Source organism: Bombina bombina, chromosome 7 (genome assembly GCF_027579735.1).
Source record: "Bombina bombina isolate aBomBom1 chromosome 7, aBomBom1.pri, whole genome shotgun sequence".
Lineage (NCBI taxonomy): Eukaryota > Metazoa > Chordata > Amphibia > Anura > Bombinatoridae > Bombina > Bombina bombina.
In genome coordinates, this window is record NC_069505.1 from 620,454,786 (window position 1) to 620,473,542 (window position 18,757).

General features: G+C 37.3%; 1 protein-coding gene across 1 annotated transcript; it reads left to right on the forward strand.

Annotated features, from left to right (window-relative positions):
• The first annotated feature begins 1,646 nt into the window (after nucleotides 1-1,646).
• Nucleotides 1,647-4,192, forward strand: LOC128635633 (protein BTG1-like). The gene is given in 2 exon segments (XM_053688714.1): nucleotides 1,647-2,827; nucleotides 2,830-4,192. Coding segments are annotated over 2 exon segments (504 nt in total). The 5' UTR covers nucleotides 1,647-2,742; the 3' UTR covers nucleotides 3,249-4,192.
• Nucleotides 4,193-18,757: the final 14,565 nt, after the last annotated feature.

Sequence of the window (18,757 nt, forward strand, 5' to 3'; positions counted from 1 at the left end):
ACCTTCTTTGACTGTTCCTTCTGTAATGCTACATGTATGTTATCTTTGGGCATATCTGGGAACTTTTTGCATATTGTAATACTGTATTGGATACTTTCACTAGACTGTGGGATTCTCTAACTAGGTTTTTGCAATATGGCAATTATCGCAGCTACTTCCTCTAATTCTTCATTACTTTTGCTTAAAGGGATATTATACGCTCTTTTTTTCCTCCCCTCTATTGGATGTAGCATGTTGCAAACGTGTTGTATCCATAATGAGCTTTGTTAACCTAATGGAACAATATTTTTTTTTCTAGATGAATGCTCTATTTTATTTTTACCTTACCAAGCCCAAATGTTTTTTGTCAATACGTTCGGCCGCTCTGGCTCCTGTGACCACTCCATGTAGACCGCATACATGCCATAAACCGTGACGTCACCTCTACTTCAGCTGTGCGCGCTGCTGCGATCCCATGCTTCTCATTGGCGGTGTGGTCAGTTCGATTGTGAATAGCGCATTACAATGCTCCTCACAGTAAAACTGTCAGAAGAACTGCGTGTAATTTTTTTGGTGTTCTGTGAACCTTTTGCAATACGGAGCATAAGGATCTTAAGGGTTTGTCCCGCTGCATCCAGAGGATTAGAATATCTAAGGCCGTGAAATATGCAAATTCGGGAGCACATATCCTTTTCTATTTGAGGACAAGCCCGGTGCACAAATGCTGTCATTGAGCTTTATTTCATATTACTTGTGCCAGTAAAATAAGAAGGAAGCTTTTCTTTGCCACCGTGAGCACATTTTTATTTGTGGACTGTCCGTGCCGTGTGCGTCAGCTGTATACAAATCACTGCACATGCGCAAAAGGATGCCGTGCATGGGTGAGTCGTGCAAGTAAGGGCTAGTGCATGCGCAATTACAAAGGGAAAATTTAAAACGATAATTATAATAAACGACCCTATAGTTCAGTAGTCAATGCATAGACGTTAGCATACTCCTACCTATCTCTGCCATTTTATGAAGGCGGGGCATTACAGCGACGGACAAACGGTGATACTGTAAGTAACAGTATAAAATGTACCTATATTTCTTGATTTTTTTATTACATTGGGACAGACTTAATACATAACAGTAAACGTATACTAATAGTGTTAAACAATATAAGTGCATAATGATCATTTAAGGCAGACAATTCAGGATATAACTTGTTAAGGGAATGTCCCATAGGGGAAACAGGCAAGATGGAAGGCGCAGAGGGAACTATCAATGGGGGAGGGACATTATGATCAGTCCAAAAATAAGCCAATTTAACCCATACCTTCCCACATTCCTTCATATATTTCTTATTCCATTTTGGGTCCCCACATGGTACAGATTTACAGTCATTCCCTTTTTCCCTAAACACATACATTTTATCATTGTTATATGTGGCTCAATTAAAGAACCTTCCCTGGGAAAAGCATGTGAATTTTGCGGGGCTAGACCCTCTGTCCAGTCAGACAGATTGTCATTAAATGGGTCAGCATAATAACGGCCAGCAATTCTACTCACAAACTGTTTAGGTGTTTCCCCAGTTAAGGGCTTTGGAATAATGTTGTTTAAACTATTTTGGCATTAGATGGTAAATCTTTAGGACCTTTATATTTAATTTTCATTTATTTTGTTTTGTAGCAATTTCATGTCTACATTAAATAAAGCATTTAGAAAAACAAATGCAATACAGCAATTTTAGTTTTTAGCAAGCAGAAAAAGATTGCGCATAAAGATAGCAAAAACAAACATATATTTTCAGGCTATTTCAGAGTCCACTGATAAAAATACAACATATTCTTATAAACTATACCACTTAATATTACAACTTCTAGCCCTTATACAACACTATATACTTAAATACTGATATTAAGGGACTGAAACACGTTTATTTGTTATAGAAGACTTTAACTGCTAACAAACTTTAAACAATCTTATAGAAGACTTTAACTGTAGCAACAAGATTCTATCTCTCTCCTGCTGGACTCTGACAAGGCACTCTGAAAACATCAAGCACTTGGAGAACCATTCACACACACACACAGAGAGAATCATGAGTAGTGTAAACAGCTCTGTTTATTTTAGGGACACATGGAGTTTTAATACTATTCAGACATACATTGAAACACATAATCCTTAGCTCATTCTTAAGGTTGAATAACAACAGGTGTATCTTACTCAGCGTTTCTGATATCTTAAGGTCTAAAAGTAGATTTGACATTACAACAGAAAAAATAGGAATCCTAAAATACACTTGTAATGTATAGTTCTCCTTTGAAATGCCTTTGTCTGTGTGGTCAGCATTTCTTGCATGTGGCTAGAGAGCTCAAGAATTCATGATTAACAACAAATTATAGTATTAAGTTTGATACAATAAAGATACATAATATATAGTTATAGATAAAAGTAATGAGATAGGCCACTGGAAGGCATAGATGTAGGAAGTAGTGTGTTGAGGAAAACGGTGGAAGGAATTATTCCTTCCTCAGTGGATGCAATCTAGAAAGCAGCACTTTATACCACACCAGCTCAGACTATGACAAAAAACTACTTTATATTAAAATATCTTAGAAATACTACTGATCAAAAACGTAAAATAAAAAAACAACGAAAAATCAATAAAAAAAAACCCAAAGGAACCAGTAACAAATAAAGACGAAACCAAGTGAATACAATAGATCCAAGCACTATTCTCCCTGCCAGTGGCCCTACAGAGTTGGTTTGGTAGTCTCCATGCATACCCACTACCCCCGAGGCAGCATGAAACCAGAAATCATTGCGGCTGTGGGATTTATCTCCAAGTTCCTCCGTACCAAGGGCTTGATGAACGGCAGTTGCAGGTCTTCAACCAGTCTCTACAAGAACTGCTGTCAGACCATTACAAACAACACTGGTTTCCAGAAAAGTCTTGCAAGGGATCTGGGTACCGGTGTATTCGCATAAACCATAAAATGGATCCCTTAATTGGGCAAGCAGCAAATCGCATTGGACTAAGCAGTCAACTACTGTTTCAGCTTCTGCCAAGTGAACTCACTTTATGGGTCAACCCCTATGAAGTGTCTTATCGTATTGGAGAAGATGGCTCAATATGTGTGCTCTATGAATCTGTACCATTATTTAGCAGCATACAAAGTAGCAGCTCGGCAATTGTAGAGAGCAGGATCAGCTGTAAAGAAGAACTACTTCTGGGTCGAACAAGCCCATCCAAAACCTACAATATGATGACTGTGTCGGGCTAAGATATAGTCATTGGATAGATCATCTTGTAACAGATGGAAACATATTGTTTTTAGTTTGGGAGGGCTCCTATGGGGATGGATTGTGAATTTCAAACAATGTCACAGCTGTGAAGATTGGGCACAAAATAGTGGTAGTCATAACTAAAGTGAAAGTGCCACGGTTTGGACAGTACCTTTCAGTAATTTAATAGCCTGTATGTTAATCAGATTAGCACAAAATGTTACACATAGAATGACCTCAGAATGGCACTAGGCATTGGTTTACTTTATTAGCATTTACCCAAAGCTCAATTTTTTTCGCTCCTCCGCAGGATCTCTTGCAGGGTTAAATTTGCACTAATGAGCTTAAATATAGTCCTTATTACTCTTGGCAGCTCAGTAGCAAGATGAATAGTTTTGAGTATGAAAATTACTGTAATAGTATATGGCAGACTGAACTTGCACTGAAAATATGTATAGATGTATATAGAAATGAAATAAGAATATTCACTCTGTCATACATACTTAACTCGGACCCTTCATATTATTTGATAAACTTGAACAGAGAATAGATATATTCTGCCTTGGCAACAGGCTAAAAAAATACATTTTAAAGACACTGTCTGAACTGTGGTGTTATCACCAGCCAGCTTATCTGTACATTACTAGCTGTAGTTTTCTAAGACGGTGTTAACTTATTTTTAGAAAGTGGAGTTCTGCTTTGTAATTTCTTGTACTTAATTGGGTAAAAATCTTTTCCAGAAACCACCATCTATTTTGTGAATTTTGTTAGTCTCCATTTATTTGGTAAATTATGAACTGAAAACTGTAAATTTGTACAGTTCATGTATATTGATTGTGGCAAAGATGTACAGATTTCTATATTTTGGATGAGAATTTTTTTCTTCTCTATAATAAATTGTTTCTTATCTTGGCATTTAAAAAAAAAAAGAAAAAATAATGAGATAAATAAGGATACATACTTATAAGATACAAAGTATAACATAATATTATTATATTCAGAATCAGTCATGTGTTTAAATCTGTTGCTCCTCCTTGGAATCTTAACCTTGTTCTTAGAGTTTTGCAGAAGGCTCCGTTTGAGCTGATGCATTCTGTTAGTATTAAATTACTATCTTGGAAGGTTTTGTTTCTTCTTATTTCTTCTGCTCACAGAATTTCCGAATTTTCGGCTCTGCAGTGTGATTCCCCTTACCTTATTTTTCATGCTGATAAGGCGGTCCTTCGTACTAAGCTAGGGCTTCTCCCTAAGGTAGTGTCGGATCGCAATATTAATCAGGAAATTGTTGCTTCTTCCCAGAAGGAACGTCTGTTGCATAACTTGGATGTTGTGCATGCTCTTAAATTTTACCTTCAAGCAATTCAAGATTTACAGCAGACTTCTGCCGTTTGTTGTTTTTTTTGGTGTAGGGGTCAGAAGGCCACTTCTACCTCTCTTTCTCTCTGGTTGAGAAGTGTTATCCGGTTAGCTTATGAAATAGTTGGACAGCAGCCTCCTGAGAGAATTACGGCTTATTCCACTAGAGCTGTTTCTTCTTCATGGGCTTTCAAAAATGAAGCTTCTGTGGAGCAAATCTGTAAGGCGGCCACTTGGTCCTCTTTACATACTTTTTGTAAATTCTACAAATTTGATACTTTTGCCTCAGCTGAGGCTTCTTTTGGGAGAAAGGTTCTTCAAGCGGTAGTGCCTTCAGTTTAGGTCCGCCTGTCTTGTTTTCCTTCCCTATTCATTCTGTGTCCTCTAGCTTTGGTATTGGTTCCCACTAGTAATTAGAATGTTTTGTGGTCTCTCTATGCCATAGGAAAGAAAACAAAATGTATGCTTACCTGATAAATGTATTTCCGTGCATAGAGAGTCTACACCCTTGTTTAAATTCAGATGACAGGCACCTCTTTATACTTGTGTTACTTCTTTTTCCGTTCCCTTCGGCTGTAAGACTAGTGGTTATGGGTAAGGGAAGTGATACTTAACAGCTTTGCTGGGGTGCTCTTTGTCAACCTCCCGCTGGCCAGGAGTGAATATCCCACTAGTAATTAGAATGTTTCGTGGACTCTCTATGCCTGGAATGAAATACATTTATCAGGTAAGCATACATTTTGTTTTCTTCTGTTGGATTTGTTTACACAGCTTTTCTATAACCAATACTTAAGTATTGAAACTTTCAGTATAGAGAGGGATACCACAGAAATGCAGCTATTTCAAATGCCGATATAAAAGGAGCTATTTGGAAACAATTTAATACATTCCAGAGCACTCTGTCAAACCTTATAAAGATTTGTAAAGTGAATACAAGCTGTGACAAATGTTATTAGTTGTTATTTTTTTATTATTATTATTTTAGTTGTATGGTTCATGTAACATTAACAATTAGAAATGATTTTCAACTGTATCTTTTTTTAACATTTTCAATATTCATATTTTTTAATAAAAAATAATTCTGTAACTAAATCCGTGTTCATGGCAAACTTGCAAAAGTATCAAAATCATTTTTAATAAAAATTTGCTTCAATATTCACATCTTTTCAAAATAAAAAAAGAAATTCTGTAAATAAAATTGTGCTCATAGCAAACTAAACCTGACGCTGTATGGATTATCAGGGTATGCCACAGTCAAATTGTGGTTTCCAATGTAGCAAGGTGAAGAAACTTTCAGGAAGCATTTTCACTATCACCTGTACAACTGAGGATAGTGGAGGAGTTCACTAGGCTGAACGGATATCAAAGTGCCCCCCAGTAAAAAATAACGAGGGACAGATATACACGTTGCTGCTGTGGTGCCTACAGGAAACAGACTCCATTATCCACTGAAAGTTTCTTCACCCTGCTACATTGGAAACCACAATTTGACTGGCATACCCTGATAATCCATACAGCATCAGGAGGTTACAAACCAAAGGCTTCCAGATTGTCCATACGGAACACCGATTGTCTAAAACAGCCCAGCGTTTGGAAAACCAGCAAATAGGATCTTTTGTCTCACACCTGTTTGGAGGACAACAAATAAAGAGGAATACTGCCCAACAGTTGGTTTTCTAAACCGCAACTGAACCCTACCAACGAAGAAAACAACTAAAGGTAACGTCTCTATTTGCGGCAGACTTTTTAACACCTCTAAATCAGAGGATTGACCCCTTTCAGAAATATTTCAGAAATGTTTATCCGTTTACGGAATTAACCCCACAGGGACTTTATTATATCAGCCTATCCAAGTATTATTTTTAACCCTCAGGAGCTTATTGTTGTTATGAATACATTATTTTAGTATCTTATTTGTTAGCACAACTATATAGTTGACCTTTTTTAACTTATTTTAGTTATTAGTACCGGCACACTTCTGTATATCACATGTAATTTTAAAATAAATTGTATATTATATTATTTGCTACCTTGAAACATCATTTAATACAGTTGTGATATTTAATCACTTTTCAATACCATATCATAGTCAGATAGCTCTTATCCCGGAGCGCTAACCCTTACGCCTCTTTCTTACTTTACTTTTATTACACATTTTTTGAGAGATTAGTGTGATTATTTCTAGGGTTTAGCTTTTATTTTGGCACCTCAGAGTAGCTTTCGCACGCCATTGTTTTTTGTTCATAAAGAACCCAATCACTCTAGTGTTCGCTAATATTTAGGTATTGCGTGAATGATACGTATGAAAGGAAGGTGTATTTCCTGTGATCCAATAATAAGCCATGTATGAACTATAAGAGCTAGTGAACACTATGACGTGGTATACTCCTTTAGGAAGGGCGGAGTCCCAAAACGTGCATCGGAGTGTTTTACCAAAGCGGCCTTTTTCAAACTTACCATGTCGATGGGTCTCCTTGTCTATATTTCCCTTAGATTCTACAGCCTCCAGCTTGGTGCAGAACGTCATGCTCACTGAGCGTTTTTCAACAGGAATTCATACAGAGTATCCACGGAATATAAGCAAGTATAATCTCTGTTTATTATATGAATTGTGACATTTCAAGCCTGCATATAACACATGTAAATCTACGCAGATGACTTGCAGGAGAGTCAGAAAGCATAATCATTTACCACGAAATGAACTGTGATTACTAAAGGTGAACTGTGATTGCTGAAGGTGGTCTGTACATTTAATAAGATATCAGCAGTTTTGCACCATACGCTTACTTGATATCAGTTAGGATAGAGGCGAGTTTAGAGCCCATTGGCATCGTTACTAGTTCAACGAACTGGGAAATTTGATATATTTGATAGGTCTCTGCTAGTCATCTCGCATAAAAGGGGTGTGAGACCTAGGAAGAGAGGAGTTCCCTAGATATATGGTAGTTACATTTGGATCGTGAATGGCTGGGCAGCGGACTTTGTAATAAGCTACTATCAAGTTTGATGTATCACTACATTACATGAGTATTACAAAGTATCAACTTTTAGCCCTTTTTGCTACCTATTTATTTATTCACATTCTGAACTGTGAACTTTGTGGAAAAGACGCTTATGTTTTGTTTTTCCTTAGGGACGCCTAAGGGGAATTGGTGGGTGTGCGTGTATATGCTGTATGCTAGTTTGAATGAGGATAGTTTAGGGACCTCTCTCCTTATCTGTATTTTGCATATTTTTTGGTATTCCATCACTGCTGTTGGGATCTATTGACATGATAGTATCAAATATAACTATTGTCTTTTGATGCATTTTTGGTGTGCTGAGTATTTTTTTTTTATTATTTTGTATTTGTGGGTAAGTAGGCGTTACCTTACTCGTGCACCCATTGTTGACACTTAGTGATAGATCATTTTTTATTATATCTTCGTAGTGCTGTTATTTTTTGGATATTTTAATTATTGATTGAGGTACAATACAAAGTTTTTCTGCACCTATAGAAAATATCAATTAGATTTTCTTGAATACTTAAAGTGCTGAAGTCACTGCTAAGTTCTACAATATGGACATTGTAAAATATGTAAAAAATAAATAAATAATAGAAATGAATCACTTTTTTGGTTATGTGTAATGTGTGCAAAAAAAGTGCAAAGTGTAATCTGGAGCAACTGTTGTAAATAATATTTTAATGTTTCACTTGGTGCATGCTGGGTGCGACATGAAGAAAACGAATTCTGATATTAGATAGACTTTGGCAGCCAATGCATAGATGTGCTCCAGGTGTTAACTACTATTACAAATAAGGGGGAATGTTTTTATGTTAATAACATAACATTCCAAACGTGCATAGCATACAATTCTGTTTCATATATTTAATTACATGGATATTTAAACATTACAAAAGTCTGGTTACATCAAAATGTGTATATCTGATTTTCTCCTTTGTGACCTGTTTAATGTATAACAAGATCCGAACTACTACTCAAACATGTTTCACTGTTATCGCCGACAAATTACTTTTCTTCTGTATGAGTTTTCTTATGGGAATCATAATTGGAGTAGTGACTGAAACACTTTCTGCATTGAGCACATGCATATGGTTTTTCTCCTGTATGTATTCTGCGATGACTACTGAGAGAAGAGCTCTGATTAAAACGTTTCCCACAGTAAGAACAGGAAAATGGCTTTTCACCTGTGTGAATTTTATGATGTCTGCGAAGATGTGAGTTTCGTTTGAAACATTTTCCGCAGTAAGTGCATATAAACGGTTTCCCTTCTTCATGAGTCGTTGTGTGTATAGCAAACTCAGCGTAGATTTGAAAATGTTCTCCACATTCATTACACTCATAGGTTTTTAATTCTAAGTGGCTTTTTTGATGTATAATAAAATTTGAGCTATGACTAAAGCCCTTTCCACATTCTGAGCATGTAAATGGTTTCTCCCCTGTGTGAACTCTTTGATGACTAAGAAGAGCGGAGTTACGGCTGAAACATTTCTCACATTCAGAACACGGAAATGGTTTTTCTCCTGTGTGGACGCGCTGATGTCTAAGTAGAGATGAGTTTTGATTTAAACGTTTTTTACAGTTAGAACACGTAAAGGGCCTTTATCCTGTGTGAACTCTCTGATGTGTGATGAGATCTGCATTCCTCATAAAAGTTTTGCCACATTCAGAACAAATAGTTTCTCCTCTGTGTGAATTCCCTGATGCAAAAAAAGAGATGAAAGTGTACAGTAACATTTATAGCACTCAGAACAAGAGTATGGTCTTTCACCTGTGTGAACTTTTAAGTGTCTACGAAGAGCTGCGTTTTGGTTAAAACAATTCCCGTAGAATGAACATGTAAAAGGTTTCTCTCCCGTGTGCACTCGCTGATGCGTAACCAGCTCTGGTTTAGTGACAAAAACCTTTCCACATTCAGAACAAACAGTTTATCTCCTGTATGTATTCTTTGGTGCACAACCAGTTTCGATTTACTGTTATAACATTTTCCACAGTTTGAACATGCAAACAGCTTTTCTCCTGTGTGAACGGCTTGATGCCTAGCCAGTCTGTATTTTGAGCTAAAGTATTTCTGGCATTGTACACATTTATTCATTCTTTGCATTTTCAACTTATAATCTGGGTCATCATTAGAAATGTCATCACAGGTATAGCTCATAAATGACATGTCCGAAATTTCTTGCGTTTTGCCATTTTCATCTATAAAACAGACGTGACCAATTTCCGACAATGTATGGTTTATGTCATCATACATAAAGGATTCTGTGAGATTTCCTTCATTAAGCAAATCCAATTTCTTCTCCATATTTGGTTCAGATTCAATTAAGATATTGTTTGACATACATTGGTAACCAGAACTTGATTGAAGGAAGTTTTGGTCAACGCATTTCTCCATCTCACCAGTCACCTGGACCAACAAAAATACAATGTTCTTAGAGGGTTCTTCTTAATGAAGCCATCTGCTAGTAAAACAAGATCAAAGAGTAGATTAAAAAATAAAAATCTTACTTTTGATATCCCGCTTTTTATTCTAATCAATGCCTACTGATAAGTTTGTGCTCTTTATAAAACAACTGCTACTATTGTACTCTCCACATTAACTTTTTTCCGCCGTTAGGATGACGTGGAACGTCCTTGCCATTTGACTGTACTGAAGCCAACAGCGCTTACAGATTGGGATCGTGGCATGGAGGACATGCCTATTATAACCGGGACGCCCCCCTGACCCGATCCCATCATTGAAATCTCACGATCGCATGCTTTCAATTTATTTACATCGGAACTTTTAGACCCGACACGAAAAGGTTAAGGAAATAGTTTATGTAAAAAAATTAAATAAAAGCCCAATGTTCTAATTCAGTATGAGTTCAACTTAAAGTGATGTTAAAAGGATTTTTTTATCTGCATAGTTTACTAGTCAGAGGTCTGCACACACAATAACTGTTTATATTATTATCGGTTATTTGTAGAGTGCCAGCAGATTCTGCATTGCTAATATATGCATGGTATATATCAGTAATTAAAGAGATATTAAACCCAATTTTTTTCTTTCATTATTCAGATAGAGAATACAATTTTAAACAACATTCCAATTTACTTCTATTTTCTAATTTGCTTCATATTTTAGATATCCTTTGTTGAAGAAATAGCAATGCACATGGGTGAGCCAATCACGCTAAGCATCTATTTGCAGCCACCAATCAGCAGCTTCTGAGCCTATCTAGATATGCTTTTCAGCAATGGATATCAAGAGAATGAAGCAAATTAAATAATATAAGTAAATTAGAAAGTTGTTTAAAATTGCATGTTTTGGACATGCCCTGGTTCCGGTGGAGGAGGAGCTACATGCAGGTGCTGCACAGGTGCCTGCTCAGGTGCTGCTAGCTCGTTTCTCCAATCATTGGGAAATTGGTGGAGGATTCCCGCACCAGCCCCAGGCTCTGGGGCCATTCCCCCCGATAGATACCGCAGACCTACTCCAGAACCTCACAGTGGCACGCCATCCCACTGTGCTGAGCTTACCTGCTGGCTAACTGGTACTTCTGGCTACAGCTCTCTGCCTACTGACCATTTGGTCTTGAAAGCGGCTTGTGACTGTCAGTGCCTAAGCTCACTATCTCTGACTTTACTTACAGCCCCGCTATTCCTCGGAAGACCAGCTCTCTCCCCCCCCTCTGTGAGGCTACCACCCCTGAATGAACTATCCCTGAACAACGATCCGCAGTCTTCTCAGCCTACCTGTTGCCCCGCTGGTTTCCGCGGGTCTCGCCGCCTTGGGCCCGCCCCTCGCCCTCCCCCACCGGTGCTGCGTGGGAGGGAGTCGGACTCGGGGGGGCTGCTGGATCCAGCGTGTGGCCGCCTCTCTGCCCCGTTGCCCGCTTGGTGTGGGGACATCCTCTCCCCCCCCACCGGTGCTGCGTGGGGGGAGTTGGCTGTGTTCTCTTCTCAGGGCGGAGGAGTCCCGGCCCTGCTGACCTCGAATTGTCCCGCAAACGGCTGGGAGTTGGATGCCGCGGGTGGTAACTGGACCAACAGCACAGGAGGGGGTGAGTTTCACTCAAAAACACTGTGATACATGTTATATGGTAGTGGCAAAAGTGCAAACTTCAGAAGAGGAAACTGCTAACATCGAATAACATTGAAGCAGAATAACTAAACTTTACACACAGAACGGGTGACTCTCTAAATCTGAAAGGGTATTACAAGAAATCCCCACTTAAAGTAAACAGATATATACCCTTGCCTGGACACTTAGGAAAGGAGGAGAAGGGACAAACATCGCTTTATAGCTGAACTTAACTAATACATCTCAGACTGAAAACACTATCGGCTAGATTTAAATCCTGGATATGGTATATGCTGGAAAATATTAATTAGATATTTTGAACTTTACTCCTCTAACTGACTCAAGGTTCAAATTTGGTGTCTACATAAAATAAGTGCATACTGTGTTAACAGCTAAATACTTTGCAACTATATAGATTCCTTCCTTCTTTCTTTTTTTTTTTTTTTTTTACTTGTTTTTTTTTTTTTTTTTGTGTCCGCTTTTTTCCTATCTCTTTAGCTCCCCAGTTAAATCAGGTGTTTAGCTTTAATGAAGAAAAACTATTGTTCCTATTGTTGTTTCTATAAAGGGACCTTAACATGAGACCCTTATAGTCTGAAGATAATCTTGTATAAGTTTTATTATATATACTAATTCAGTTGGAGATATATTGAATCTGCGGCTGATATCTTTGTGAAAACTGGAACTGATATAGTAATTTATAAATGTCTCTTTAAAAATCTAAAATTAAAATCGTGTGTGTGGTATCACACTAGCAGCAAAAAATAATTGCTTTACTTATTGTTATAGAATAAGACCCAGCCTAATATAGGCAGCTGCTGGTGTAGGAGCTCACATATGTAACTGCTTGAAACTATAGAAACATATTAGGAATAGAAAGGAAAAGTTTATAACATCTGAGTTCAATAAGATTTGAACGGGCATAGATATAGTTTAATATAGAATTTGTTACTATAAACTGATAAGATACAAGTTTTTACATAAATTTATCTGCACCATATCCTAACAGTTTGTATTTAAACTGTAGTAAAGAAACAACACCTTTCTAGTGATTCTTGAAAGGTAGGCATCTACCATTTTTAGAGCCTCACAAGATGTTCTAAGTACTCACTTACTCTACCTTATTGGGTGTTGATCCACCTCATATACTTTGAATTACAATATATCTCACCCTCCATTTAATCTTATTCAATATCCCCTTCCCTTACTGCCATGTTTGGACCTTCACACAGCTAATATAATCACCCCTACGTAGACACTTCAACCTCCCCCCCCTTTTTTTTTTTTTCTCTCTTTTTTTTCTTTCCCCCCTCCCTCCCCCACTTGATCCACACCGTTCACTTTTCTCCCCACTTGTTTATCCTGAGATTTAATTATCTCTCTAACTTTCCACTTGGTGGCTTTCTATGTGTCTAGAGAGCACCTCACTCTAATTTTTTTCACGTCACAACATAAAAATTCACTTTTTTACTTTTTTCGGCACATGGATAAATTTTTACACACCCCACACAAGACCCCCTCTCCAGCCATGGCAGCCAGACAGAGGGATAGGAAAACAAAAAATACACAAGAAAGTGTTACCGACATACAACCTATATTGGCAAGTGCACCAGCGACACAAGAAGTAACTAATATTCAAAGTCTGGTCACCAGTATCTCGGATGCCCTCACCCCTAAATTTGACGCCATTAAAACTGAATTAAAACAAGATATTCTCCTGTTAACACAGGAAGTCCGGCAGTTCTCTGCTAGACTACAAGAAGCAGAACAAAGGATATCTGACCTGGAAGACCTAACTATTTTACATAGCTCTAAACTTGAATCAGCAGACACTAATATACAAAAAATCCAAAATAAATTAGAAGATTTAGAGAATCGTTCCAGAAGGAACAACATAAGAATCATTGGTCTTCCAGAGGAACAACAAAATGAGAACCTTGTATCCTTTATCTCAGAGGTATTACCTAATATTCTCAAAATACCTTCTACACATTATCCCATAATGGTTGAGAGAGTACACAGGCTGGGTTCCCCCTATACAGACAATAAAGGCAGAAATAGACCCAGGCCTATCATAGCAAAACTCTTAAACTACCAGGACAAAATTACCTTATTTCAATACTACCGTAAACAGCAACCGGTTACATTCAATGGGGCTACATTATTAATGTTCCAAGATTTCTCTGCTGATACAGCAGCAAAAAGACGGGAGCTTGCCCCCATTTGCTCCAAATTCATACAGAAAGGCTACCGAGCAATGATAATGTATCCCCACAAACTCAAGGTTATAGCACATGAAAAATCGCACTGGTTTGAAGAAACCAGTTCGGCTGAAAATTTTTATAAATCACTCGACTCCTTAACCCAACAATAGAGTATAAGAGTGTAATAAAACGTAAAAGTTAATAAAAATACGACTCAAAAAGCAGGCGTACATTAGGGTAGACCCCCGTCTCTGGATAGACGGGTGTCAAGGGATTTCTTCCCCTCACGTGTGCAGTGACTTTAAAGGGAAAGAAGAAGAAACAAAAACCTTTCTTGTCCCCCCCCCCTTTTTTTTTTTTTCTCCCCTTCTCACCCTTCCTCCCCCTCTGTGCGATCTCCCTATACTTTTTCCATCATATCTCTCTCCTAAAAGGAAAAAATAGATACATGTAAAATAGTATCATGGAATGTAGGAGGGATCTCTACACCCATTAAACGTAAAGCAATTCTCACACAATTACGTAAACTTCAAACTGATATTGGTTTCATTCAAGAAACACATTTGACTGCAGAGGAAACCCTAAAACTAAAAACTTCCTGGGTTAAAGAAGTATATTTTGCTTCTGGTGCTAAGAGAAAGAGGGGGGTAGCAATATTAATAGGTAAAAAAATCAAATCAGAAGTGGTCCACTGTGTGGCCGATCCAGGGGGGAGATATGTCCTTTTAAAAATAAAGATTGCTCAAAAGTTGTATACACTCTGTAACACATATGGCCCAAACGTGTTTGATCCAGAATACTGGAACATTTTACAATCGAAGCTTCTATCATTCACAGAAGGCTCTTTAATCATTGGTGGTGATTTCAATATGGCACCACAATGCCCACTAGACAGGCTAAGACAAGACACTAAACACCTGAAACAAAAAAGAGATAATTTAGAAACCAAGTTATATAAAAAAATCATGCATAATTTAGCCATATATGATATATGGAGAAATCAGAACCCAACTGCTCAGGAGTTTACCTGCCTCTCAAAGGCCCATAAAACTATGTCTAGAATTGATATATTTCTGATCGATGACCGTATCTTAACAACAAGGGTCAAAGCGGCAATAATGCCGATATTAATATCAGATCACGCACCTATCTACCTTGAACTACAACTAGCATTTGGGCAGCCTACCCCATCACGCTTCTTCTTCCCCTATTACCTAGCATCTGATTTTAAATTTAAAAACTGGTTATTAAATAAATATAAAGAATATGTACATTTCAACAGAGAATATCTGAATAGACCCGAAATATTCTGGGAGACTGCGAAAGCAGTGATGAGGGGGGAAATTATCGCATATAGCGCCACTCTTCAAAAAAAAATCAGACTAAGGGAAAAGGAATCTTGCAAATTCTTGCTTAATTCTTATAATCAATTTCTACTTGATAGAACTTCTCTTAACTGGGCAAAATATGTGCGAGCAAAAAACGAGAGAGACGCCATTGTATTAACTCAACAAACACAAAAAGAGCTGAAAATTCAGGCTAGATTGTATAGGTACGGCAATAAGTCAGGCAAAATATTGGCTAAATTAATTAAAAATGAAAAAAAAAACAACTAAATATAGACAAATTGCAGCATAAAGGGGACTATCTTACAAAACCTGACGATATTCTGAATGTATTCTATGAATACTTTAAAGAACTTTACACGCTTAAAGCCACTGAGGTAAATAAATCGGCTGAGTTTTGGAGCACAATTGAACACCCAACCCTGGCTCCAGAAATTACCAATAGCCTTAATGCACCCGTTACGGCGGAAGAGATCACGAAAGTAATATCTAAATTATCCCTAAATAAAGCAGCTGGCCCTGACGGTCTTCCGAGTGAATTTTACAAAATCGTGCTTAGCGAAGTCACCCCGCATATTTCTACTCTTTTTAATAGTTTTTTTACTGATGGCAAACCCATTCCTCCCTCCTTTTCTCAGTCTTACACAACACTAATACTTAAAGGAGGCAAAGACCCTGTTTGTAAGGAATCATATAGACCTATAGCCCTCCTTAACGTTGATTACAAAATCTTAGCAGCAGTATTGGCGGCTAGATTACAAGGAGCTCTTGCAAAAATTATACACACAGACCAATCCGGGTTCCTAAATAACAGAAATTCCGCTGCAAAAATTAGGGAGGTCTTAGTGGTGACAGAATACCACGAGATAATGTCAGATGTGACCAGCGGGGGAGAGGGCATACATGATCTTGCCATCATATCTATCGATGCAGAAAAGGCATTTGATTCAATTATCCATGAGCATATCTATTCTTCGTTAAATCATTTTGGTATCAAGGGCAAATTTACTGATTTCATAACAAATCTGTATACCTTATCTGCTACACAACTAATAGTAAATAATAGTTTCTCTCCCTCTATTCCTTTAGGCACTGGTACGCGTCAGGGCTGCCCTCTCTCCCCGCTCCTTTTTAATATTGCCATTGAACCTCTGGCAATTAAACTAAGACAATCTCTCGATGGTATTAAAATTCATATTCATGAAATCAAAATAGGACTCTATGCAGATGACTTGCTTGTTTATATGTCAAATACTAAATTAAATATGCAGAAACTTTTCTGTATAATGGACTTCTTCGGTTCATTCTCGGGATATAAAGTAAACTACACGAAATCCGAAATACTTTGGCTCAGGAATACGGAAAATTCTGTAACAAATACACCGTTTCGACAGGTTACAGATTCCTTTAAATATCTAGGGATCTACATCCCGGTCAAAACTGCGGATCTCTACAATCTTAATATCCCTCCAGTGCTGAAAGTGATCAAAGAAAAACTTAAGAATTGGCAAAACTTGCCACTATCACTATCTGGTCGAATTGCCTTATTCAAAATGGCTCTCCTCCCGAAATTACTCTACATTCTTCAAAATACACCTATAATACTATTAGGGAAAGATATCCGATCAATTAATAGTGCACTTATAGAATTTTTATGGCAAGGAAGGAGATCAAAAATATCCCTTGGGGAACTTTCAGTACCAAAAGAAAGTGGAGGATTGGCTCTCCCTGATATACGGCTATACAACTTCTGTTGCCTTGCGCGAGTAGTCATAGACTGGATCTCTTGTAACAATTATATCTTAAACAACGATCTAGAATCTAATGTCTGCTACCCATACTGGTTATCTGCACTCATTCACCTTGATTTAAAAGAAACCCCGACAGAAATCAAGAAGCTGAAAATAATTTATAATCCGCTTAAAGCATGGCAAAAAATTGCTAAGCTTTTTTCAATAAATAGTAAAGCCTCTCCATATCTCCCGATATTAGGAAACCCTAAATTCCAGGCAGGTATTCACTCTGCTGTCTTTAAGAGATGGCATCATATTGGTTTAAATAGGGTTCACCAAATAATAGATAAAGAAAGACACTGTATCAAATCATTTCAAGAGCTAAATATAGAATTTGGCCTGCCAAACAAAGACTTCTTCGCATATCTACAACTTAGGCATTTCGCGCTGGAATTAGTTAAAGAAAAAGGCTGGAATTGGAACATAGGTAAACTTGAAGATTGGCTGATATTATCTAGGAACGGCTGTATGTCCATTACACCATGCTACCACTTTCTAGGTTTAAATAAAGGTGCCTTTGTTATAACACAATTGACTGCAATTTGGAATACATTAACTGCTCAGAGTAATATAGAAATAAAAACTCTTCAACTTTCAATTAACAAGGTTACTCAGAACGCACTTTCGGCCACATGGAGAGAAGCCCATGTTAAATTTCTTCACAGGGCATATTTTACCCCTGAGAAAGGCTACAGGTGTGCCAACTTAGGGTTCTATAAATGCCCCAAATGCTCATACCTTGCAGCCAATTTTCTACATATGATATGGTATTGTCCGAAAGTCAAGATATTATGGCTCAAAGTAGAATACTGGCTAAAAAATGTATTAAAAATAACCCCTCTTTCTCTAACACTATTTCAGATAGCACTCTGCTTAAGGGAAGAATCTGGTAAACAAAACAGTGAAAAGGTGGTAATTTCCACTATTCTAGCTACTAGATATTTAATTTTTAAAAAATGGAAGACTCGGTCAATTCCATCTCTCTCTGAAGTGAAAAACTGTTTGGAAAAACAGTGCATACTAGAACAAAGAGACACAAATATAGACAATGAACAGGATGTTAAAAGATTTTTCGATAATTGGGCAATCTTCCTAAAAACTTTTTCTCCTACAGAAATAAATCATATAATTTTTCCTTTTCAAAACACAGAAATAGTTTTACTAGGGAACTGGTAGACAGTAGGAAGGGTCCAGTGTAAGAGTGATAAAGGGAAGTGGTCCCCTCTTTTTTCCTTTTTTTTCTTTTCTCTAATTTTTTTTTTTTTTTCCCTTGTTGTTTCGTTTTCTTGTTTTTTTCTGCACACGTGGGGGGGAGAAATCGAGTGGGATTGGAAAAGTAAATAAAACTCCAAGACACCTTCACAGAAAACTTTATAAGATGTAGCAACATTATCAACGCTTACTAATGTAATCTTGATTGCCTATGTTAACTAAAATTGACACATAACTATTTAAACTAAGCAAGGTCATTGTGTTACGTTACGTCTTCATAGCTTTATATTTCTGTTTCTAATTTTATTGTCTTTGTATGAACAACAAATGCATTATTTCTGGTTTGTATTAACTATGTTTTGGTTCAAGATACCTTTAAGGATAAAGGTACAAGATGTAACAATACTATGAAGTGTAATTAATATATCGTCAAATATGTATGATAAGTAAAACTAATATAATATTGTTTAAATTTAGCAAGGCCATCATGACATATTGGGTTTTACAGGCCTTGTAGTTCTGTCCTTAT